The 24,222-nt window shown below is 27.2% G+C and overlaps 3 protein-coding genes and 1 long non-coding RNA gene across 7 annotated transcripts; 2 read left to right on the top strand and 2 right to left on the bottom strand.

Moving 5' to 3' along the window:
- Nucleotides 1-287: 287 nt before the first annotated feature.
- LOC114941983 (glycosyltransferase 25 family member) lies at nt 288-20,660 on the bottom strand. The gene is made up of 10 exons (XM_029317198.2): nt 20,338-20,660; nt 19,161-19,389; nt 18,266-18,608; nt 17,901-18,020; nt 17,388-17,577; nt 1,849-1,923; nt 1,620-1,677; nt 1,432-1,559; nt 960-1,160; nt 288-736 (listed from the first exon to the last, which is right to left on the bottom strand). Exons 1-10 carry the CDS (start codon nt 20,529-20,531, stop codon nt 559-561), a joined length of 1,716 nt encoding a protein of 571 aa, XP_029173031.1. The 5' UTR covers nt 20,532-20,660; the 3' UTR covers nt 288-558.
- Nucleotides 4,382-16,711, top strand: LOC114941987 (adrenocorticotropic hormone receptor-like). 3 transcript variants are annotated; one of them, XM_085487031.1, is made up of 8 exons: nt 4,382-4,536; nt 12,673-12,957; nt 13,722-13,808; nt 14,197-14,338; nt 14,412-14,525; nt 15,143-15,381; nt 15,594-15,778; nt 16,327-16,711. In XM_085487031.1, the coding sequence occupies exons 2-8, from the start codon at nt 12,714-12,716 to the stop codon at nt 16,555-16,557; spliced, it is 1,242 nt and encodes a 413-aa protein (XP_085343157.1). In that variant the 5' UTR covers nt 4,382-4,536; nt 12,673-12,713; the 3' UTR covers nt 16,558-16,711. The 3 variants fall into 3 exon arrangements, with proteins under 3 accessions (XP_085343157.1, XP_029173036.2, XP_085343158.1); XM_029317203.2 differs by lacking the exon at nt 4,382-4,536 and having other exon boundaries at nt 12,380-12,957; XM_085487032.1 differs by lacking the exons at nt 4,382-4,536; nt 13,722-13,808 and having other exon boundaries at nt 12,380-12,957.
- LOC114941992 (uncharacterized) lies at nt 19,907-24,176 on the top strand. Its single transcript, XR_003821736.2, has 4 exons — nt 19,907-20,064; nt 20,341-20,716; nt 22,358-22,536; nt 23,212-24,176. It is a non-coding gene; the product is annotated as an uncharacterized LOC114941992 (long non-coding RNA).
- mtDNA-helicase (mitochondrial DNA helicase) lies at nt 20,721-23,798 on the bottom strand. 2 transcript variants are annotated; one of them, XM_029317196.2, is made up of 7 exons: nt 23,097-23,798; nt 22,754-22,995; nt 21,997-22,678; nt 21,588-21,847; nt 21,412-21,512; nt 21,129-21,345; nt 20,721-21,052 (listed from the first exon to the last, which is right to left on the bottom strand). In XM_029317196.2, the coding sequence occupies exons 1-7, from the start codon at nt 23,356-23,358 to the stop codon at nt 20,912-20,914; spliced, it is 1,905 nt and encodes a 634-aa protein (XP_029173029.1). In that variant the 5' UTR covers nt 23,359-23,798; the 3' UTR covers nt 20,721-20,911. The 2 variants fall into 2 exon arrangements, with proteins under 2 accessions (XP_029173029.1, XP_029173030.1); XM_029317197.2 differs by having other exon boundaries at nt 21,588-21,832; nt 23,097-23,796.
- Nucleotides 24,177-24,222: the final 46 nt, after the last annotated feature.

Raw genomic sequence — 24,222 nt, 5'->3', positions numbered from 1 at the left:
AAAATGTTACTGAGATAGACATGTATTAGCACATTTATATAACATAATGCAATGCTTTTTGTGCGATTAGTACAATATATAAAAATATAAAAACATTTTCTGCACCACACAGTATTCTTTAATGTGGTTTTTACATTAGATAAAAATTTATATTTACTTATATATATATATATATATATATATATATATATATATATGTATGTATAAGTAAATATAAATTTATATATATGTATATATATATATATATATATATATATATATATATATATATATATACTTAAACTCGAACAAATTGTATTCTTTTCAAGCTACAAAATTATGGCAACTTCTTTTTCTGTATTCTATAAAAATGCTTGGATATTGCTTATATATATTGACTATAATCATTATCAACTTCAAGCTAATAATGTATGAAAATATGCAAGCAAATAGATAAGCGATATAATGGCGAGAAAATTTTCAGTTTAAAAATGTTATCAAATTTGCCATTCAAACTAGCAAATTGATTTTTTCGACTAGATAATCTATTTTTTTGTTATTTTATGGCTTTTAAATTCATTATAATTCATATCGATCTCCCGATTTGATCGAGGTGACGATATTTTGCACGATTTTTGAGTCTTCCGTATCGCTGATATGCCCGTCCTCGCCGGTATAATGTGTCGGATAAATCAGGAGTGGATTTGTCGATAAGATTATTAAATCCCGAATAGGGAATTTGGCCGCCCACTCTTCCCTGTCAAAATAAAATACCGTATAAATATTATAACATTCGCTGAAGCCAATCGGATGTAATCACATAATACGAAATCGATCATGACTTTCAAAACGTTCTACTTATTGCGAAGGGATTTATTTCTCTCTGAGATTTATTTATTCTGATTATTTGATTAAATTATTGTGTCGATATTGATCGTCTATTTATCTTTAAACCTATGAGCATTAATAATTTCACATACTTAGGATGCTTGTTCGAAAGAATTGGAAGATATTCGTCAACAGGAATTAATTTCCCGAGAGGCATAGCTCCGATCAGTTTCTTGGCTCCGCTCTCTGATAAAATATAGCCGACTGTCCAATAGCTGTAAGCAGCCTCTAATAGAAATTTAGAGCCTTCTACTGGACTTTCGGACTTTGCCAATCGCTTCCTTCCCATGTATCTGTGATAAATGTAAGATTGCGAAAATGTAACAATTTACAAGAAATTAACAAATTATTAAATCTCTGACTTATCTATCATAAACTACTGATACAACCAAATTAATCTTTCTCTTAATATTTATAGTGTTTTTTAAATGAAACAAAAATGTCAGTTTCAATGAAATAAGACGTTAAAATTGCAGAAAGTTAATTATACGAGATAATTATAAAAATTTACAAAATGAAATTAGTGAATCACTAAAATTAGTGGAAAATAGCCAGAAAGCTTACACTAAATCCCACTCGATTCCGAGATCGGACAGCTCTGCCAAAACGTAATTGACTTTCTGTCGAAAGAACGGTTCGAAGCGAACGTCGTCCTCCAACACCATGACGTTTTTGTAGCCGTACTCTAGCATCTAATTTATTTATTTTATCAGTAATCATAACGAGTATATTTTCAGAAATGTCTCATTTACCTTTTTCCATACAACGTAGTGACTAAGAAAGCAACCAATCTCGCCCATTGTCATCGGCCTAAAAAAAATTAATACTTATATATAAAGAATTCACTCGCAAAAAGAGCTGCGGAGATACACAATTTATTTAAAGAGACTTATAGATTGTATAATTCTGACTATATCTATAAAAATTTTCTCTTTCGATTAGTTAAATCAATTTTTTTACCGTATATTCTTGGATTGTTACCTCTCGTGATAAGGATCGGAATATTCCGGCATTGGTATCACACCCCATTTTTTTAAGGAACGATCATTCAAAGTTCTAGAATGATAAGAAAGAATAATAAGATAATATTAAATAAGTTTACAAAGAAAGTTAATATTCGCTCGATATAAGTTTCACAGAAAGTTATAGAAAAGGAATAAACATAACCGTAATTTAACTTGATTAAAAACAATCTAACAATTATTTAATAGTTGATCAGTGATATATTAATGATCTAATAAATCTACCATATATTCGTAAGAATAGATACACAAAATAATAGCTTATATAGTATTATATATATATATATTATCCGACAAAATGTTTTACAGAAACAGATAGTATATATATTGTAATATGATTTTTAAAATTTAAAATCTCATAAGAATTATCGTTTGTCATATAATTAATTTTAATTAATAATTAATTAAATCGTCAATTAAATTGAAAAATTGTGGTTATTTAGAAAATTTTAATATAATTCAAATAGGGTAGAAGAAATGTCTGCGCGATTTTCCATTATTAGACTATAAATTATACGCGCAATTATTCTCAGCTCGCTGAAATAGATGGATATCTGATGTACAAATAGTGAATAATCTAGCGTATAAATATCCGCATTATTTAAATGAGAGAACTAGCGGGATACAAGGAACAAAAAGAGATGATCTAAAAATAAATCCTGTAAACCAGGAAGCAGATGGCCAAGTGTTGTGGTGGTGTAAATTACACTCAGTTCGTGGTCAATACATCCGATCAATATGTATTATATACGCCTACGTTGACACCCAATCTTGTTTCCGAGGAGGAGATTCTGTCCCTAGAGGCACTAGCGTTTCAATTAAGTTTTACGCGGTGTCCTTTCGACATGCTTACTTTGCGAATCGCCACGAATTTCACACCTCCAGTATTTATCTTACACTCTTCAGTTTCGAACTAAACTTGACATTTTAATTATTTCCCTCTCTTTCCATCAATTTTGACTTAATTTACTATTATAGTGAGGTAACAACCTCGTAACATTTTAGCTTAAAAAATGACAAAAAGCTTTATACATTTTTTAATTGATTAGCATATAAAGTTTTATATCCTATGCTTGAATGATATTGATTATAATGTAAGTTAATATACTTTCTTCAAAATATGACATTAATATGAGTGAAGGGGAAAAAGAATATATTTTCTTTTACTCTCAAATCATAAAAATAATCCATCATATGAAGATTGAAAGAATAAGATAACTGTACAACATTTTATATAACAAGTATATATGTAGTACGTACATTATGAAAATATAAGATTTTATTTTTATAATTGAATTTTATAAAAAAAAATATTGCATAAATAACTGTTAAATTATATTAAACATAAACTACAAGAAAACGTGATACGAAACAAAGATGGCAAATTAAGAATAAAACACACTACTGTATGTGTATACAAAATTATTATTAAATTATGTATTATAGTATCAAATATAGTTAAATTATGCATTATGCAAATGACATTCAAAAATTCAGAATATTGATTAATTTGATAATTATATTTGTATCAAATATATTTCTAAGTTATGCATTATGCAAATAACATACGAAAAATCAGGGTATTAATTAATGTAAACCCACTTATACGCGCGTAAATTTTGCCAGTAAAAGGCGTCTAGAATATTTTATGATACTAATGTTCTTGGAGCATCATCAGGAAGTTAACCGAGGGTAAAGACACGCGGAAGCGCGAAGAATCTGTCTTAGATCCAAGCTTATATATGGTAAATCTGATTATTAGTGCAAAGTCACGCAATATATTCCGCTTCCTTCTTGTGAGACAGATTAATCAACTAGGGATTTCTATCCATCAATCGCATTAGTGAAAAAAATGAAAAATATATATATACCTATAACTACTTTTCGAACAAGCGTATCGTGAAAATAAATTTTTTAAATTTGTCTCAAATTGTAAAAAAGTGAAGAGTAAAATATGTGATTGAAAAATAATGTAATTGCATTTTTAAGCATTTTCCTTCACTGTTATGTCTTACTTCTATTTTATGTGCTTTGTATGCTTTCTTTTCAACTAATTCTTCGATTTACATTTTTCATAAAATTACTTAAAAAATAAAATTTTATCCTAAAGCGCGATTTATTCTAATTCCCTTGATTTTTCTCAAGTAAAGAATTTTTCATTAAAAGAAATGTCATAAAAATATAATAATACAATGACGATGTCCGTGCATACCTAATCGTATAAGTCTAAAGCTAAAGCGATCAATATTTCTCGATTGCGAAGTTCAGGTATCCTCGAGAAACTGACGATAATAACGAATGCGCGTAGGATGCATTTTAATCTATCGCATCATCAACGCTTATCGACATTAAGGGATCGAATCTTTTTTTTTTGTTTTATACGTCAGTTTTTTTCCAACGCGCGCGACATTCGCGTTCTGCGCTTGACACGCCGTGAGTCTGCGCGTGGTAAATTTCAAAAGGACTCGGCCGAACACAGTACGCGAAAATTCTTTAGTCCATCACCGACCTCCGCCCCCTCAATATTGCATCGGATTTCGATAAATATAATAAAAAAGATTGTGTAACAATAAATACATAAAAACGGTGGTAATAGCGTGGAAGCAGATTGAGAATACTTTAATAAATACGAAGGAACAGGAAAAGAGTAAGTAATATATGTATATGTACGTGATATATTTCTACGTGTGTTGCATGCATTTTAAAATTTAATTGTAATCACAGACAAATAATCAATTTTTCAATCATTCTATTATACATTAATCACTTTTTAATTGCATTTAGATTAGCGTAAAATATTGCAGAATAATACTTGTACTTTTTAAATGATTTTAAATTGTTTTCGAAGTTGACATAGCATTCGTTTTTAACCATCATTATTATCAAAAGTATATCAAAAGTAAGACAAATTTATTGTATGCAATATGCATTAAATGCACAGTATCGTATATTGCAATTCATTTCAGTTAATTCCATGTACTTGTAATTTTGATTTAATAATTAACAATTATTAACTATTAACTGTTACAAATAGAATTGCTATTCTTTTAAAATACTAAAAATATGTTATAAATAAGTATAAAAACAGAAATTTAAGCAATAAATCTAAGTAATCTACAAAAAATTTTAATTTAAATAAAATATTTTTTAATTTTAATCTACTTTAAAATTAAAATAATAAAAAATTAATATAAATAACCTATCTCCGATAATTTTCAAATTTTCTTATATATTTCTTCACTTATTTTTTGTTATACCTACGTACAAAATTAATGTGCTTATTATATGCATATAGTCTATTAAAATAATTGATTTCAAATCTTCTTTTTATTGATTCAACCGCGCATTGTATAGGTGTATATAAATATATAAATTTTTAATCTTACCATAATAATCATTTTTAAATATTAAATAGTATATTATTTAATATAAAATGCAAGATAATATCCAAATTTAAAAGTACATTAAGTTTACAAAAGTATATATACACGTTCCTCTTCTGTTCATATAAATTTCGTTGGATAGAGAATAAAGTTTCAGCCATAAACGAGTTAAGTAACAAAGTAAATATCACGTAATTTTTCTAAAAAAATTCATCCCTCAAAAAATAAAATCAAATTGAGCATTTTTCCGCCTCGTGTTAGCGGACAAGAATTTTCGTTATCGTTGCTATCCCATCTGTGAAACGAGCACCTATTTTTTATCGAAGTCTTTTATACCTGTTCCACGTGGATTTAATGGACTGTTTGAGTATAAGTGAAATAAATATTCTCAATATATAGTATAATCATTTATTTTGAAAAAGTAAACGCAAAGCAAAAACATATTTTATTATATGTAGAAATTCATAATTCTTCTTTTTATTTTTTTTATCTTGTTTCCTTACAATATTTTCTACAAATTATTTACTTATACAAGATGTCCCAGTTTTCATTAATATTGAACATTCAAAATCAATTTCTTATGGAAAAAGAGAAATAATTATTTAAATTAAATTTTTCTTTTCAACGTTATATACATCTTTAAATTAATAAAAATCTCTTTACTAAATATTAATGCAGAAATATAGCTTTTTATTCCCGCGTTTAGCAATATGTCACTCAGTTTCTAAGAATATATTTTTAAATCACTAATTATTCACGAACTGTTAACCTGACAAAATATTTTACAAACTTATCTTGTTTAATAAAATTATAAAACATATAAAATGGAAAATAATTTATTTCAAGTTGGCTAAAAGAATCGAATATCAAAAGATAATACAAAATATAGAAACGAAATTTTGTAAAAAAAATGACAAATATTTTAATTTTCGATGACGAGAATAAATGTTTCACTTACATTTTCGACGTATTTAACCCATTTTATTGATGCTATCAAATTATTTAACGAAAATATCGAGACAGAATTACGAAAATTGGTTACAACTTCTCTTTTCTCGCTTTCATTTTTTCACACATTTTCTATTCACGTTCTTATTTGTCCTGATAAATGACGTCCTAATTATTAACACGTCGACAGACGTGAAAGAATACTCCTTCAAATCATTGATCATACGAAATGCAACATGTGTCGATGATATCGCGTCACACCCACATTCGAGTAAAAGTTGGGAAAAACGAAAAGGGAACTTATTCGCCGTCGGCTGTTGGAACTTTCGAACAAAACAGGCATCAATCTTTCTTATCGTTGACATATAAAGCTCTGAGAAAATATTGGTATATTTCAATGGCAATAGAGACTAATTGAGTGACCGAAAAAGGATATACAAAGGATTAAGTTTTTCGTAGAAAAAAAGAAAATTAATCTACAACTTCTATATAGATTTATCTTAGGGAGTAATATTGAAGAGATATAAAAAAACTTTTACATAACTTTTTATATTACGCACCAGTGTTTCTTGAGATCAATGACCCCAATGAAAGAGCTGTGTGATCTTTTCAAGATATCTTGTTGCAAATCACCACATCTCACCACAATATCCTTGAGTCCTCACATACGCTTTTTGAGAGGATATCTGAAGAATATTTTTCAAGATATGCTAATGTGTGTGACCATTGTCATACCTAATGTATATCTTATTTTTTTCTACGTATATAATATCTGAGATATTCTCAGAATGTCGCTAGGGATTATATATACAGTCAAAAATGAAATATTATTCCTTTTATTTTATTGTTAGAGAGAAAAGAAAATTTTTCAAAGAAAAAATACAAATTTTTATAATAAAATCTTGATTGAAAAATTCTATTCTAGTGAAATGATCTGTATATATTATAGTAGAAGATTACAGATTGACGATGTTTATATATTGCATCTTTTCTATTCTTAAAAGATGTGAGAGATGAAACTTGTATAAATATAATTATAATAATTGGATGAAGTTAACTCGGAATTTTAATTAAATATATTTTTTGCATTCCCGAGTTAAATTAAAATTGAATAAAAACAATTTTAATTCACATAAAATTCTGAATGTCGAATGGATGTCCTTTATAATCTCCATTAATTCTTTTATTAAGAGACATTTCTTTGATACTAAAATATATATTTCATTAATTTCTGACTAAATATCTAATATAAACGTGCAAATATGCATTTTCAGAAATAATATTGCATCCTTGTAGAGAAAGAGAAAGATTATATGTAAGAAACTCCTCATATCAAATTTGAACATGTAAAATCCTCTTGAAAGACGTACAGAGATAATAAAAAATTATCTGATTTATTAAAAATTTTTCAAATGACGATTCAAAATCTCAATATATTATCAATCGACAATCTAATAAAGTCATGCGCAAGTAGCAGGTGGTATTCTGGACAGTCCTCTTCAGACTCATTACGAAATTGCACGACAACTTCAGATGTAATTAGAATAATGTACGTGCGCGTGGGCGACAAATAAAATCGTTAAAACGAGCATTTATTATATATTATTATTTTGTACATTATTTTGTGTATTATTATACCCATTAGATGGTGTATTAATATATTAATTAAAGGCTCATATATCTATCTGTTAAAAAAAAGCATCGATGAATGAAAGAGGGAAGAGATACCACTTATTTATAATTTTTTACCCTTTAATTCTGTTTATGACAGAAGTATTCACTTGATTTTTGTATAATCTGTCGTAAAATACATAAAGTTATTTAAATCATCTGCCAATTACCATAATTCTGTACTAATTATACAAATTAATTTTATCTCAATTTGACCAATATAAAATGTTAACATATAGTTGTACATTAAATTTAATCCTTTCGCATGCTAATAAGTAATAAGCTATATTAATGCTGTGGCTCTTCAAATAATTCGTCACGTTACTGTCCCATCCCAAGTAGAACAGAAAATCAAAATGATATCATTTTGACGTCATATTGATCAAATTTGGAGTTCAAATGTGATCAATATGACGTCAAATTGACATTATTTTGACTTTTCTGTTCTACTTGGCATATCTGAACCGTGCATTTTACAACACGTGCGCATTTCACACATCAAAGTAACGAAGTCTATCGATTCCTCCTTCACTTGAACTGCGTATCATTTACCCCTGGGAGGATATTTATCACCTACGAGACGTGCGCTACCTTACAATACTGGGACAAGGAAGAAGAGTAGGGTTCTGCAAGTTTATAGCACGCCGCGAGAGATGACATGAGCTTTTCACAAATTTAATACAATTTATAGAGTACAATTATACTACAATTTATAGAGTATACATCTCCATGTTGAAACTATAAATGACCGAAGAATTGATCTAATACTTTATAAATTGTATTAAATTTGTGATAAGCTCATAAAATGATATAAACATTTTATTCAACATCATTAAATAAATAGTTAAGTATGAAATTCAATATTTGAAACATAAGCTATTTTACTAGTTCGAAAAAATCATGTACATACATTCAGATTTATTTGAACAGTAACTTTGTATATTAGATCATTTATAATCTGGACATGGAAATGTTGAGACTATAAATGATCTAATAAAGAAAGTTACTGTTCAAATAAATCTGAATATATGTACATGATTTTTTCGAACTAGTAAAATAGTTCATGTTTCAAATATCGAATTTTATATTTAACTATTTATTTAGTGATGTTGGATCAAATGTTTATATTATTTCACAGTAAAATTTGTCAGTAAAATACAAAAGATTGGTCCAGTTTCGTTAATATATAAAATAAAAATTTATAAAAAAAAATATAGCTCTATATTAATAAATAATATTTAAAATATTATAATTATTGATAGTTGACTAAATTTGTTAAAATAATATTTTTTCTTGTATGTAGAATTTTTGTGATAAGAAATAAGAGTTTATTAATTTGTGTTATATAGTCCGTTGTTTTTTTTTTTAATTTTGCGAATATATCTTAATTTCGTCTTCAATTATCTCCTAGTTACACAAAATAAGATCGTCATACATATTGCTGTTTGTAATGTCCATCTTCCTCCAGTTTAAATCCCCGATATTCACATACTTTCTAATATAGATATCCACTATAAAATTTTTTCACAACCTGATTATGATTAATTAAACCTATTATTGTTTATATTATTTCACATTTTATTATATTCCGAAACGTAAACTAAGCAAAGTTTTACACTATGCAAAAAAAGTTTGTATTTTTAAATCTATAAAGCAGATAGAGTGAGAAAAATATTTATCGAAAATGCAGTTTTTTTAACTTCACATGCATATCGCACTTTTGCCTTATGCCTCATGCTGTGCAATAATAAATATGTATAAAAATAAATGTGTTTTCTATACAGAATGTTCAGCAAAATTTTTAAATAATTCTAAAATAATTTTTTCTAATATATACACACATACGCGGTGATTTGTAACTAATAATGTGTACAAAATCTTAAGAATATATATTAGCCTAATTATAAGAGACATTAATTATAATCCAAAGTTGAATAAAAGGAAAAAAGTATTTCTTTAACTTTAGATTACTACTCATTAGTCTCTTAATCACTGCTCTTGGAATGATTAATAAATTCAGAATTAAATGTGAGATGAAAAATGATGATAATTTATCATTAACTTTCAAGAGCACAAAAAAGTAACAATATTTTGCTAGATTTATTACATTCCTGTTTTTCTATGATTTTGTTTTAATTCATGAAATCGATTTTTCTGAAGAAAAAGTTGCTTTAACATTATTGTGTCATATTAAGTATTTTTAAATCTCTTTTTATAATAAGACTTCTAATTTAAAATAGCGTTAAACATGGAGAAGTTTTTAAATACAATTGATATAATTTATTAAAAATCTATAATCTGATATTTTTCTTCACGTGGAATTTAATCCATAATTATTTTTTTAATTTAAAATTGTTTGCTTTCTACTTCATTTTTTAAAGAAACAAATTGATCAAAATGGTATGTTTTAATCAGTAAAATAAAGAAACGCGAAAAAACAATTTTTTCCATAATACATTTAAAGCTTAAAAGAAAAGCACGCAATTGATCTATAATATAATGTATATATATATATATATATATATATATATATATATATATATATATATATATATAATATTGTATATATCACAGATTATCTGGAAAGGGCAAATTATTTTATTCTCCAACCTGAAATATTCATAGCCGTTAGTCTGTTGTTTTATTAATATTTTTTTCATTGTGGGAAAAATTCAAGTTGCAAATAATCAAACTCTCTTTTACACTGCGTGCAAGTAATAATTTATTAACGGCTCGACGCGTTTTCTCTTATTGTATCATTAAATTGCCAAGCTACTGATACAATAAGTCGATACATACGTCAAGCTAATGACATTATTTTTGCTTTGAAATTTATTTGAATCCCTCAAGATATTGTCCTTCTTTCCCATTCTCTTTTTCTGAGACATTATTGTTTTCAATTTGTTACAAGATTTATTTCGTTTTCGAATATTTGTTTTGTCGCTAAAGACAGATTATATAAAAAAACAGACATTATGATCAGGAAAAATCATAATGTTTTATAAATCGTACAAATTTTTTGTTTAAGTTTTTTATTGAAGAAAGAAAGCATCAAATTGCTGCAGTTAAATAAATTTTAATTTTTCATAAAATAGAGAAATTCGCTAGTATCAATTTCTACAAATGTTTGTAATACGAAAATAATTTACTGATCGTGTTCTTTAAACATCCTATGACATCTAAGATAATATATGATATAATAATTATATAATCCTTTTTCAATTAATATTTATTAAGAATGTATGCACCGTCCAAAAAAGAAGAGAAAAGATATCTTAAAAAATCATTTTATATTATGTTTAAAAATATTTAAATTCGAGTAAAGTAATAATTTTTTTTCATTTCTCAAGAAGATAATTTGAAATTCTAAAAGATACTCTCGTAAATATCAATAACTTTGAAGAATAATTAGAATTTCATCTTATCGAGATAATTTTACGTTCACAAAAATTACAAAGTGCGGCATGAAGATTTAATAAAGTGGTTATGCAAAGTTTCTCTCAAAAGCTTTCATCAACTCTCGAAAGAATAACTTATCTCTTTACAGATTAGGCTCGTTCGTCAGATTTGTTTGACGCGCTTGGATAATGGTTTTCTCGTAAATTACGATCCTTTTCCAAAGTAGTTATCGGATCAGAATATTAACGACAATCAAGAACAGAAAATTTTCAGCACGTCGGCCTCACGAATGCTAAAGACTATTAAAAATCTACGCACGAAATTCTTCATGCACGGATCACTGAACATGACGGGATTGATCTTTCGAAATTTTTTCCTTCGTAAAGAGAAGTTTGACAAAATCCGAACACATAAAAGTATATTATCACATTTTCTTTCAACAATCAAAAGTTGGAATTTCGAGTCACTGGTGAAAGTAAGAAAAGTTCTTAAAGTGATCGAAGAAAGCAAGAGAATAAACGTAATATATTTTTCCGAATTCTTATTTACACTGGCTTTCCAATAAGCAAATATGTTATTTATATATAATAAAAATGCATAAGATATAAAAACAACATGTTCATTAATATTTATTACGTTAACAAAAATACTTTAATAATATCGAAAACGAATGTTATTAAAAAACCCTTTTTATTTAAATATTATAAAATTTTTTAAAACATATGCATCAGTTTGATGTTTTTATCAATTACAAATTCATTATATATATATATATATATATATATATATATATATATAATTGATATTTTAAAAATTCATTTATGTGCATGTATAATTTATTATTTTGATTGTTGGACTTAATCAAACATATTTGTTTCCGCAAATTTGTTTAATTTAATGATTGTGTAATATTAATTAAATTTAAATTTAATATTTAAAAAGTAAAATCTCAGTTTTATGATATATCTAGAATAAAAAATATTTTAAACAATTTACCTTAAATAATATCGTAACAAATAAATATATTCAATTTTAATTTGCTTAAATATTTAGAGAAAAACATTTCCTAGGCTTACAGTAATTTTACGATGACCTCCCTACGCTTTTATTTTCTAGTTTTAATAAATTTTTATTGGATATTTTTTTAATAACACAATTATATTTTTTTCAAACAGAGCCTTGAGCCTTATGTGCAAAGTGTAATTGTTGCTATTGAATCTTTAGATGCTCAACTTTTTAAGGTTCGAAATAAACAACTTAAGAATATTTATTATTTGGGAAGATGAATATAACACTGATAAAAATAAATATAAAAACAAATATTATGATGATATTATTATGCAGCCCGAGAAAACTTTTACGAAACAACACTCATATGGCAGGTTAAACTTTATCTGAGAAGATTCATTCTTTGTCTGAGAAGATGGAACCTACGAGCATGCCGATAGAACCCACGAACGTGATGCTAATTAATGAATCGGCAGTGCAAAACGCGAATATATCAAATCAAATCAAGAATGTCGACAGTGTATTATATCTGTATGGAGCACCGCCGCTGATTTTCTTCTGTATCATTTCGATAACCGTAAATATTAAGGTTCTTATAAGTGTATTTTGGATAAGACGCCCGCTCAGTCCAACATTGTACATCAGTTTAAGCTTAGCAGGTAATATAATATATTTTTTTTCACAAAAATATATATGTTTAATTTAAAATAATAAAATTGCCATGAGAAATTAAATACCGTGTATCAAAAACTATGAAAACTAAATTGCGATCTTTTATAGATAAAAATTATATTTTCTCTCTCTCATTTTTCTATTTTACAAACTTTGCGTTATTTTATATTTTAAGTAAAAAAACAGAGATCTTTGAACATAATGTATTTTATCAATAAAGTCTTTGAATCATTTAATGAAAATTTGATGAAATCTTTTGACTATGTGATTCTCTTCAGTCTCAATATTAATCTATTTATCTTGGTAATATAAATTTAACATAAATTAGCTTTTTAAAGTTAATTTATATTAAAATTAAAATTATAAGCAAAACCAAGGAAAATTATGAAAACACTTGCAACTAACAATAACTAAAGAATAATGTTGTATTATGTATTGCTAGCTGTAAAGTTTAAATCCTTGATAAATTTAAAATACTCGTGCGTATAATAATATAACCGTGTGTATTGCTAATAATTATTTTTATATATATTTTCAATATCTTTAATACGATCTTTCTAAGATTAATAATATTCCATATTTTATTATAAAATAAAAAATTTGATATTAAAATTTCTCTTGAAAAATATACTGGAAATAATATTTTATATGCGCGTAAATAATTATAAATTCTAGTTAATAAATATAATTATTTAAATAAAAAATTACTCTTTAAGAAAAACTACATGTACAAATTATATTGCACTTCTAGGTGCAGATGCTTTTTCTAGCAGTGCTCTAGGTATAGGATTAATCATGAATAGTTTCATACCCAAAGGTCTTGGAATCAAATTAAAAGGTAAAATCCTGTTGATGGATATGGATTATTTCGTAATTAAATATTAATTAATTAGAAACAGAAAGGAGAGAGAGAGAGAGAGAGAGAGATAGATACATTTCATACGAAACTTTACAAACTTCAAACATAATTCAATTTAAAAAGTAATAACTATATTTTAAAATAAATTAAATTATTTTCATTAGCAATTTGATAAATAATAAGAAAAAAATATATAAAAATTATTTTAAATTGTATTTCTAATTACTTTTCCAACAAAAATATATTTATATCATCGAATATCGAATCAATATATTGTAAAATAGATTGTAAAATATTAAGCACGAGTATATGCGCGCGCGAATATGTATATATATGTATGTGTAAAAAAATTGTATTATGCTTTTAGGTGTGGATTGTTTTTTATTGGTACTCGAAGTTGTGAGATTAGGAGGAGTGATAATTACTGTACTTCATCTAATGGCTTTAGCTGTCAATCATTATCTGGGTATTCTCAAACCGCTCCACTATCTTTCAATTCTAACATACAAGTGTAATATCATTTAGTTATTATTAAAAATCTATTTAAGCAATACATAACTCAATTTTTCTTTTTCTTTTAAGGAATACCACAATATTAGTGATTCTACTATGGGTGCTGCCAATTTCTTTTTTTGCGGTGTATTTTAATTTGATTGAAAACGACGGTTTTCAATCTGAAGGATGCAAAGAAAGCGTGTAAGTGTAATATTTTTCAAATTACTGCATAAAGAATCTTCAATGTTTCCGTTTCAAAAGAATTAGAATATAGAATTCTAAATTTACATTTTAGTAAAAAATTGTAAGGAAGAATAGTAGTTTGTAATATTTTTTGTAATAAAAATAAAATTATTTGATTTTTATATTTTCTATGAAACTATATAATATGATTGTAAAATTACGAATCAGTTTGTATGTTAAAAGTTTCATATCTATGTATATACATATATATAATATACATATGTATATATACAATACACACACACGCACACACACACACACACACACACACACACAACACACATATATATATATATATATATGTACATAAATATTTAAGATATAAGAATATTTAAGTAACAAGTAATTTTATAACTACATTACATTTCGCAGATGTAAACCAAATAATTTTTTTCTGTCTCATACTCTTGTTTTTTTTATAATTTATTAAATTCCTAAAATATAGACTTGGAAATTATAGAGTAAAAGTCTTTGATATATTTATGAATTTATTCTACATTGTATTCAAATAAGCTAAATCTCAAAATAACATTTATGCCATAGGATGAATTTAATAAAATTTTCACTACTTTCAGATTTTTATCTCATAAGCAATTTCGAATATTGTTCAGTAGTCTTTTTTTCGGACCCTTCGGTGTGATGGTCTGCATTTATATACACATATTCTGCATAGTAAAAAAACATCAAGCCACAAGATTACGCTTCCGCAGAGCAGGTTCTTTCGTTCATGGAAGAACATCAGAAGCAATGCGTAATAATTCCAGACAAATGGCACGGAACGTTAAAGCTATCCATACAACTTTATACATTCTTGGTAAGAAAGAATGAGTTATATGATGTATTTAATATAAGAGAAACAGTTATGGAGCGCTACCAATCGTATCAATAAATTTTTTATAATAAGAAAAAATATAATATAAAATATATATTATATATAAAAATAATATATAAAATATATTATTTATTTTTTCAAAATATATATTTGCATTTAAATAAAATTTAACGTAACTGTACGCAATTTCTAAGGAAGCTTCGTAATCGGCTGGATGCCTGCAGTGATAGTGTACATGTTGTTTTGTAACGACTGTATATTCCAATTAAATGGATCAATGCATACCACATTCTTTATTTACGCCGTAATTAACGGTCTTATTATCCTGAAGACCTTGGTCAATCCCATTATTTATGCAGCCAGAATGCATGAGATTAAGGTAAATCGTCTATTTTATACAGTTTATAATATTTGATATTCTATAATTTTATAATTATTTAGGAAAATATATATTTTATTAATGTGTAATTAATATTGTGTGATTAAGTGATTAAAAAATTGTATCAATTTTAAATTATTTTTAATCTCAGGACCTTGAATCCTTGAATTATTAGATATAGAAATTAATGAATTCAAAGTTTTATCGCAAATTAAAGGCGCAATTTCACGTGCTGCTAAAACAAGTGATTAAAGCGACAGATTTGTCGCTCGTAATCCAGCATCAACAATTTTATAGTTTGAATCAGTTTAACTACAAAGCATTTACTGCTGAAACGCTCAACTTTTCAATTCTATCGCGCTGTTATCCTTTTCATGTACAAAAATTATCGCTGTTTAGTTCAGCGACAAAAGTTGTTACATGATCATTTTGTCGCTCAAACAATCAGTTTCAGCGGCTCGTGAAAAGGCACCTTAAAAAGCAAAGAGCTTGCATCGGATTTTTCAGACAAATATGAATTTGAAATTTAGGGAAGAGTATTTTTTCAGATTGCTACGAGGCGGATGCACAACGTTTTCTGCGAATGGACGACACTTACCCGTTTTACAACCAACCGAGAAATCAGCAGAGTTTACAGCAGCGACGAAAGCAGACATTCGCAATCAAGAACCGGCACTTGTCGATTATTTCATAAAATAAGCATTCGAAAAGCGCGAAACGGAAGTACATACACGTGCGCGCGTCACAATACACGTGAATATGGCAACACACCTGTGTAAACAGCGCGATATGCGAGAAAAAGAGAGAGATACATATATTTTTTAATGAATCATGTAAATATGAAGTATCAGTTAACGAGCGAAATGATGGCTACAAAAATCTTTTAATATAATATATTAAAAATCTTATTATTTTTTTGCTCTCTCTTTTTGTCTCTTCCTTTATTTTAATATATCTATATAATGACTATTAAATGTCAAGTCAATATGTCATTATAACTATTTTTCATATAATTGTGTAAATAATTTTTGCAAAAAAAGTATATAATTTATAGTAATTATCTCGTTAAAGACATAAAACTTTTGATAAGTGCATTTAAAAGCAGTATCTCAATATTTTTAATTCTGCTACCATATTCGTTTGTTATACATTTGAAGGTGAATAGACTTCTATATGTTCTATTGCAATTTTAATGAAATATATTAAAGTTATATTTTGCATGAAAATATGTAATTTTATCTTGCACTATCTATTGTTTTTAATTGCATAATACAATTGCATCTACAATACATTTAATTTACACTTGAATATTTATAAATAGAATTTATAAATAAATAAGTAAAGAAAAAAAAATAAATTATTTATCTAAAAAATTATATTTTATGTGCGTATACACATATATTTTTTTCTCTTTTTATATTTGATAAATATACTTAAAAATAGAATATATAGAATTATCATATTTTAAAAATAAAAATTGCTCAAAATAAATCAGAATAGGGAACAGCAGAATTAAATAACTCGCATATTTATCGAGATTCATCATATTATATCCGTTTTCAATTTCTACGTTTATAACAAATATTTATTAATTATCTGTGTAACTTACCTACCATCCACGGCGTTGATAATTTCTGCTTTTATACCAAGTTCATCAAAAAGTCGGAGCATTCTGGTACGTCTCTCTGGCCTTCTGATTAGATTAATCATATAAATGTGATCCAGACCCAATGTGTCCTTTTCCGGATATGTCACAAATTCTTTCAACTCGTCCGATAACGGCAAATAATCGTTAAATGCTACAAAAAGACACAAATATAATCATTTGGCATACATTTAATATTACATAATATATATCGTTTTCCACATTATAATATACATATGTACATAAAAAAGAATCTTGAATGAAAAGATAATACTTTATTACAAGAAACACATTAAAACAATTGTAAGAAAACATTACTCAAAATTTAGATTTATTTAATTTAAATTAATCTTAACTTATATCATAATTAATTAATTCCGTTATATGTGTATGTTTTACATAACTCTAGTATATTTATTTATAAATTTATTATAGCTCAATATATACATATATGCACATATATACGAGAAAACTTACCCAATATTTCCACTTTTGTATTAGTCAACCGTTCCATATCTTCTGTGATTGTTTCGTCGTTTTCTAGAGGCACCATGATAAAACCGTAAATTTCGTCGTTACATACGAATAATGGTACATCTATAACATAAATACAATATGCTGTATGTGCTAAGCACAAATCTTTTTTTTACCAATTTATAATCGAGAAAAATCAAACTTTTCATTGATGTAAAGTAAAGAAAGCAAAGATCAATAAATTAGAATATATAATCTATAACTGATATAAGTGCGATAATTTTAAATCTATGCTATAGTTTATAATGTATAAGTGATATATAATAATTTATAGTAGATATATAAGTGAGACAATTATAAGCATTTACCCGATTTATTAGCTCCTACGGCGAAAGTTATAATATCGTCTTCGGGTCCGTTATAGGCGATCAATTTTTCAGCCTTGTAAGTCAGACGATCGGAATCGTATCTTCTTAGATCTATAAGTACTGCGCTATGGACCATAGGCACGTGATGACATCCAATATTTTCGCGATATAAAATCGGTTCGTAGAGATCCGTTCTAATATAATAATATTCCGCTGTCATTCCAGCCCAAAAATTACTGTACATGCCGTCCGATCTCAATAAAGGTGCCACGACAGTCTGTCCCTTAAGTATCAAACTGTGTATAGTGCTTGAATTAGTCAAAAAAACATCAGCGTCCAGCATCTGTCAATCAAAAATTTGGTTTCTCTTCAGACAATCTTAAAATATCAGTTGCAAGTATGTTAGATATTAAAGACAAAAAAATAATAATGCATTTATTGTGAATATTTAAAAGTGCATGTTTAAAAAATTTAACTCTTAAATTTAAATAATTTTTTATAATAATCAAAGTGAAATTAACGTGACAAAAAATTCATAAGAATATGTAAATGTAAAAATATAAGTGCGTAATATATAAAAAATATAGAGCATGTATACACAAACACACATGCACACATCACACAAATAACAGAGTAAATTAATAAAACATTTTATGTGATTAATACATCTTGATAGTTGTTAAAATATCTATAGTTTATTTATAAGAAAATTTTCAGCTCGTAGTTAACTTTGTATATTAATAAAAACAACTATATATTTATGTCAAGAAAAATATACTCGTACAAAATTGATTCATGCGAAGAATAAATTTATTCTCTCAAAATAAATTTCTTTCATTAGATTACTAAGACATTAGATTATTAATAATTATTAAGATTACAGAAATTAACTTACTAAAATGAAATCCGCCCATATTTCTTTTGCATAATTGAGGGCTTGTTCACGCAAATCTATTACATGCGCAAACCTGCGGGGCGACCAATCGGCAAATGTCCTTTCATCCTCGAACCTCGTTGATGTTGCATTTAACTGAATATTCAAGGAATGATACTTTTCGCCTTCCAAAGTGATCCACTTTCTTAATACATCTATCGAATTGTCGACATTATTATCACTGCGTATCCTAAAACAGTGTAAAAAAATAGTCAATTTATCCTATCATGATTATTTTCTATATATATATATGTATATATATTATTATAGAAAACTTGATATAAATAAATTATATATTATATTTAAAAATTATTTTATTAATATTTTATTAGAAAATTTTATTAGAATTTTATTAGAATATTTTATTAGAAAAATATTTTATTAGAAAGTTAGTCGCAATGATATATGATGTAAGATTGAGCACAAATTCAAATGCGTGTATGTGTATGTACATATGTGTGCGTGTGTGAAAGTTCATCTTCTTTAATAGTTCAATTTGTATATTCACGCGTTTCTGATTGTATCATTTAATTACTTATTCAACGACAGAGTTGACAAGGAAATAGGATTTGAAAGAATTAGAAGCAATTACCTACAGATTATTAGATTTCACAGTAAAAGATACGAGTGAAATAATTTCCTGCACAACCGTCCAACGAATCTCGCGAAACGTCACACGTCACGTGACGTCAGGTGTGTTCGTACGCGCACCTGTCTTACGATTATTGCATTGTTCGTACATCGATTGCGCGACTGGCGCGCAACTTCAAATTTATAAATAAAGTTTGAAAAATGAAATGAAAAACGAAGAGCATAAATAAGCGTGCGACGAGAAATTTCGATTAACTTGGGAATTTAATTCAAGGTATTTCGTGAACTTATTCTCTTTCAACCATTCATTATTAAAAGTATTTTATTATATATTCAACGAATATAATAATTATAAAAAAAGAGCAATTTGTAATGCGTCAATATTTTCACCGAATTTGCGCTTTTGAGGTTATAATTAATCTGCGTTGATTAGTTCTTATTTAGTGTATTAATATTTATCACATATAAATATGATAAATTTTAATATTTTCACGAATTTCTATATATTGCCGGCGCGTAGGAGTAAAGTGAGGTTATGTTCTGTTACCAGATACAAATGCGTTCCTTGGGATAATCCTGTCGTTCCAGCAAACTCAAAAAATAAGGCAATGTATGTGCCTTATTTCTGACCAGGATAGCGATCAGCAGAGTGGGTTCCTTTAAAACTGTGTCACATGTAGCAAAACACGCGAGACTGATATATATAACGAAATAAATCAAATAGTATTTTCGAAGTATCATCGTATAAAGTTAATACTTGTACGAAGTTTATTAAATTTCCGTGTTTTTCTCGACGCGGTCTATTAAGAAAATTTAAGAAAGATTTTATACCAAGAGATGACACGACGACGTGATCTCTTTTCTATTATCACAAACGCGTGGGTAACGCACGATCGATAAAACAGGAAAATTTAAAAACAAATCATGTAATTAGTTTTTTATGAACATGCTTCTTTTTATATATTAATATATAAAATATCTTCTCTTCAACTTTTGTAGAAAATATAGTAGAAATTTATACACATTTCAATTAAATTATACATCTATTGACAAATTATATTTTGTAGTGTATTCTTATTGTCAGCTTTGGCACTAAACTATTACCTTACTATTATCAGTATTTAGCTTTCTGTAGGGAAAATCTCTTTTCCTTCCTTTGCTTCCTCTGATTTAGTTTTCTTCTTTTGTGCATAACTGAGTTTGGTTTTGTCAAATTCCAGAACCATTACACCTAAATCTCCACTGTATCGATTCTTTGCAACCTAATGACACAATAAAATGTTATAGTTCGATATACTTATTGTTGAAAATATATCATCTATTATTGCAGATGTATACCTGTAAATATTTTTTTCCTCGTAAACTAGTAAGCCTTTTATCTTGTATAATCAATACATTGTCAGCTTCTTGACTTGCTTTAGCACTGCCAAAAATAGATAAAGTTGTCAATTCTTCCTCTCGTTCTTTTCTCGGATGTATAACTAATGTAACATGGCAGTTATATTTTGTAGCAAAATTTCTAAATTCTGCTATGATTTTGTCCTGTTTCCAAAATCTATAATATAACGCTGTATAAGAAAGTCAATTTTTAAAAAGAATTTTTAAAACATTTGTCTATCACCTATCCATATGTTTTGATTCATCCGATATACCCATCATAAACTGCATATTATCAATTATTACATGAGCTATATCATGCACATATGTTGCATGTTCAACTGCCTGAAAAAAAGATAAGTTAGTGATATGCATGATACTAAATTTTTCACTTATAGATAATTTAATATATAGTCATACATCCATAACAATTTTGATGTTCTGCTGACCATGAAATGTCATAAAATAAATTGGTAACTTGTTGAAAGCATCTGCATACGTGTTAAACTTGTCCAAATTATCTTCTAAAGATACTTCTGCCATTTGTTGTAACATAGTTTTAGCTAGCCGAGCATTCCTGATTTCAAAACTGCCCCATAATGTATTAACTCCTTGCATTGCTAAATCTAATGAATACTCGCTCATAAACGTAGTTTTTCCACAACCTAAAAATATATACACTGCCAAGTGCTATATTTTATATATTAACATGTATAAAAAAATATTTGATATGTAGCATTTCATAATAAAATAAAAACGAAATTTAGTTATTTTGTTGCATCTGGTGTCTAATATAGAATAAGTTTTAATTAATGTAAATTTATTTTACCTGTAGGTCCAGTTAGAATTGTAAATTCTCCTCTTCTATGTCCCTTTAAAATTCGATTTAGAGCAGGATATCTTTTCCACTTTACACCCTGAACTCTATCTATATTTTGCAAATCGCATAATACATCTTGTCTGAGATCATCGAACGTAGTAATACTTTTGTGCCATATTGGTTGTGCATTCGTCAAAATACTTTTAAGATCATAGCCTTTATCAATAGCTAGTTTTGGTCTAGGTTGTGTGTCAATTGGTCTCACAAAGTAACACCTTTTTTCATTTAATTTCTTAGCAAATTGTCTGGCTGTATACCAGCTAGGTTCATCATTTCCAAACCACAAGATTAATTTCTTATAACTTTCTAGACTTGGCAATAGCTGCTGTGGCAAGTTCTGCAAATTATATGGCAAACAGATAATCGTATTTGCTGCCTTTTGAGATGCTAATGCCAACAAATCATGTATTGTCGGCACAACTACAGCAGTTCCATCAGCTCTGGTGTTTTTTTGCTTGTAACTGATAAATCCACCAACATTGCAAATAGGTATGGTTTGCTCTAATCCTAATTCACTAGAAAGAGTCTTATAACCAACAATAATGTTACCAAAGGCAATTAATGGAAAATACAATAATGGTGTAGATGAATATACACCATTTAACTGTGCAATGTCTTGTTGTGAAATTTTCTGTAATGTTTGATTAGTATTTAATATAATTAAATAAGATTCTATATTGAAACTTCTATAACTTATTTATCTTACTGGGAGTGAGAATGTATGTAGAATTTGCTCGTACAAATCTGGCGATAAATCTGCCACTTGTTGATTAGATTTTGTTATGTCGTCCCATTTTGAAACATAATCTTCTTGAATTCTTATAGTATTTCTTAAAGTTTCCAATTCTTTCTGTGTATTACTTGTCTTGCTTGATTTTGTTAATAACAAAAATTTCTCTAATATATTCCATTCGCCTTTAGAACTACATTTATCACACACGAAGTACCCTAAAAGAAAATAAGTTTTTTAAGAGAAAAAGAATTACTTTAATTGTACACGATATCTGCTTATACAATTATCTTGTATATTTAACATTATCATTTCTTACCTGTTGTCTTATTGATATAAATCTTGGCCTTTTTTAATTTTTCAAAATCACATATAGGACATTCTATACTTATGCATGCATGTCCTTCGACAGTGATAATCTGTTTTTGTTTCAGAATCTGTTTTATTTGAGATATAGACACCCCAGGTACTGATTCGTTTATTATGCTACTACTATCAGTCTGATATAAACGATGATAAAATATCCGAAATTTATCACGTCTTCCTACACTTAATGAACGCATCAGTGATTTTAAAGACATTATTTTTCTCGTCTGATAATTGAGGCTTCATTGGCAATCCTTTTTTGATTATCATCTAGCCATATTAAAATAATTTTTCTTGGTAACATATAGTCGCATTTTATTAATTCTATACACACTATAAACTGTGTACACACACTTCTATAAATATTACTATTATACAATTATTACACTCCAAATCATTAATGTAGATAATCTAAACTTCGTGCAACGGTTTACTGTTTTGCATCACTCATTTACAATTCTCAAGTATAATAAGAATAATATTTACAAATTTTTCAAAGCTACTGTTTTCACTGACAATGAATTGAATGTCTTGAATTAATATACTACGCACTATACAGCGATTAATTAATTATACTGTTGATTGTAAATAAAACCGGCATGTATAAAGCACGTGGTACATACATTTAGAAGGGGAAGGGAGGATTCACTTCTCCACATTACACTTTGTGCACTTAAAGTGTAACAGATATACATGTATTCAGATTCGAAAGAGAAAGAAGGAAGCATGAGAAAGAACAGTTCCCGCCAATTTTATAGAATATTTTAGTTCTCTATATTTTGTGTGTAAACAGTAAAAGTAGATTTTTAATCATTGTGAGCAAAAAAAATTCGTTAATTTTGTTTCAGTATTTTTCATCTTGTCGCGGTATTTCGTATTCATTTTTAAAATATGACATCTTTTTTTGGACTATCGATAAAAAATCACGCATGATTTTATCTTTAATTTATAAATATGTGTTATTAACATATTTTCACACATACATGTAGATGACACACTGTGACACATTTTTGATAAAACAATTTTTCAAAAACATTTCCAGAGAAAGAGAGAGAAAGATGCTTCTTCTCTCTCGCTAT

The sequence above is a fragment of the Nylanderia fulva genome, unplaced genomic scaffold (assembly GCF_048542155.1).
Source record: "Nylanderia fulva isolate GAGA-0341 unplaced genomic scaffold, ASM4854215v1 Scaffold5, whole genome shotgun sequence".
Classification (NCBI taxonomy): domain Eukaryota; kingdom Metazoa; phylum Arthropoda; class Insecta; order Hymenoptera; family Formicidae; genus Nylanderia; species Nylanderia fulva.
The sequence above is the reverse complement of the archived record's forward strand: the minus strand, read 5'-3'. Positions and strand labels throughout refer to the sequence as shown.

What these genes read in the sequence shown, in the direction of transcription:
- LOC114941987 (XM_085487031.1), top strand. Translation starts at nt 12,714, where the DNA reads ATGGAACCTACGAGCATGCCGATAGAACCCACGAACGTGATGCTAATT. An exon ending in TACAACTTTATACATTCTTG is followed by an intron (nt 15,382 to 15,593) that starts GTAAGAAAGAAT and finishes GCAATTTCTAAG; the next exon opens with GAAGCTTCGTAATCGGCTGG. An exon ending in CCAGAATGCATGAGATTAAG is followed by an intron (nt 15,779 to 16,326) that starts GTAAATCGTCTA and finishes GTATTTTTTCAG; the next exon opens with ATTGCTACGAGGCGGATGCA.
- LOC114941983 (XM_029317198.2), bottom strand. Translation starts at nt 20,531, where the DNA reads ATGATACTTCGAAAATACTATTTGATTTATTTCGTTATATATATCAGT. An exon ending in CGTAGGAGCTAATAAATCGG is followed by an intron (nt 18,021 to 18,265) that starts GTAAATGCTTAT and finishes TTTATGTTATAG; the next exon opens with ATGTACCATTATTCGTATGT. An exon ending in CTTTCGAACAAGCATCCTAA is followed by an intron (nt 737 to 959) that starts GTATGTGAAATT and finishes TTATTTTGACAG; the next exon opens with GGAAGAGTGGGCGGCCAAAT.
- mtDNA-helicase (XM_029317196.2), bottom strand. Translation starts at nt 23,358, where the DNA reads ATGTCTTTAAAATCACTGATGCGTTCATTAAGTGTAGGAAGACGTGAT. An exon ending in ACATCAAAATTGTTATGGAT is followed by an intron (nt 21,513 to 21,587) that starts GTATGACTATAT and finishes TCTTTTTTTCAG; the next exon opens with GCAGTTGAACATGCAACATA. An exon ending in GAGGAAAAAAATATTTACAG is followed by an intron (nt 21,053 to 21,128) that starts GTATACATCTGC and finishes TTGTGTCATTAG; the next exon opens with GTTGCAAAGAATCGATACAG.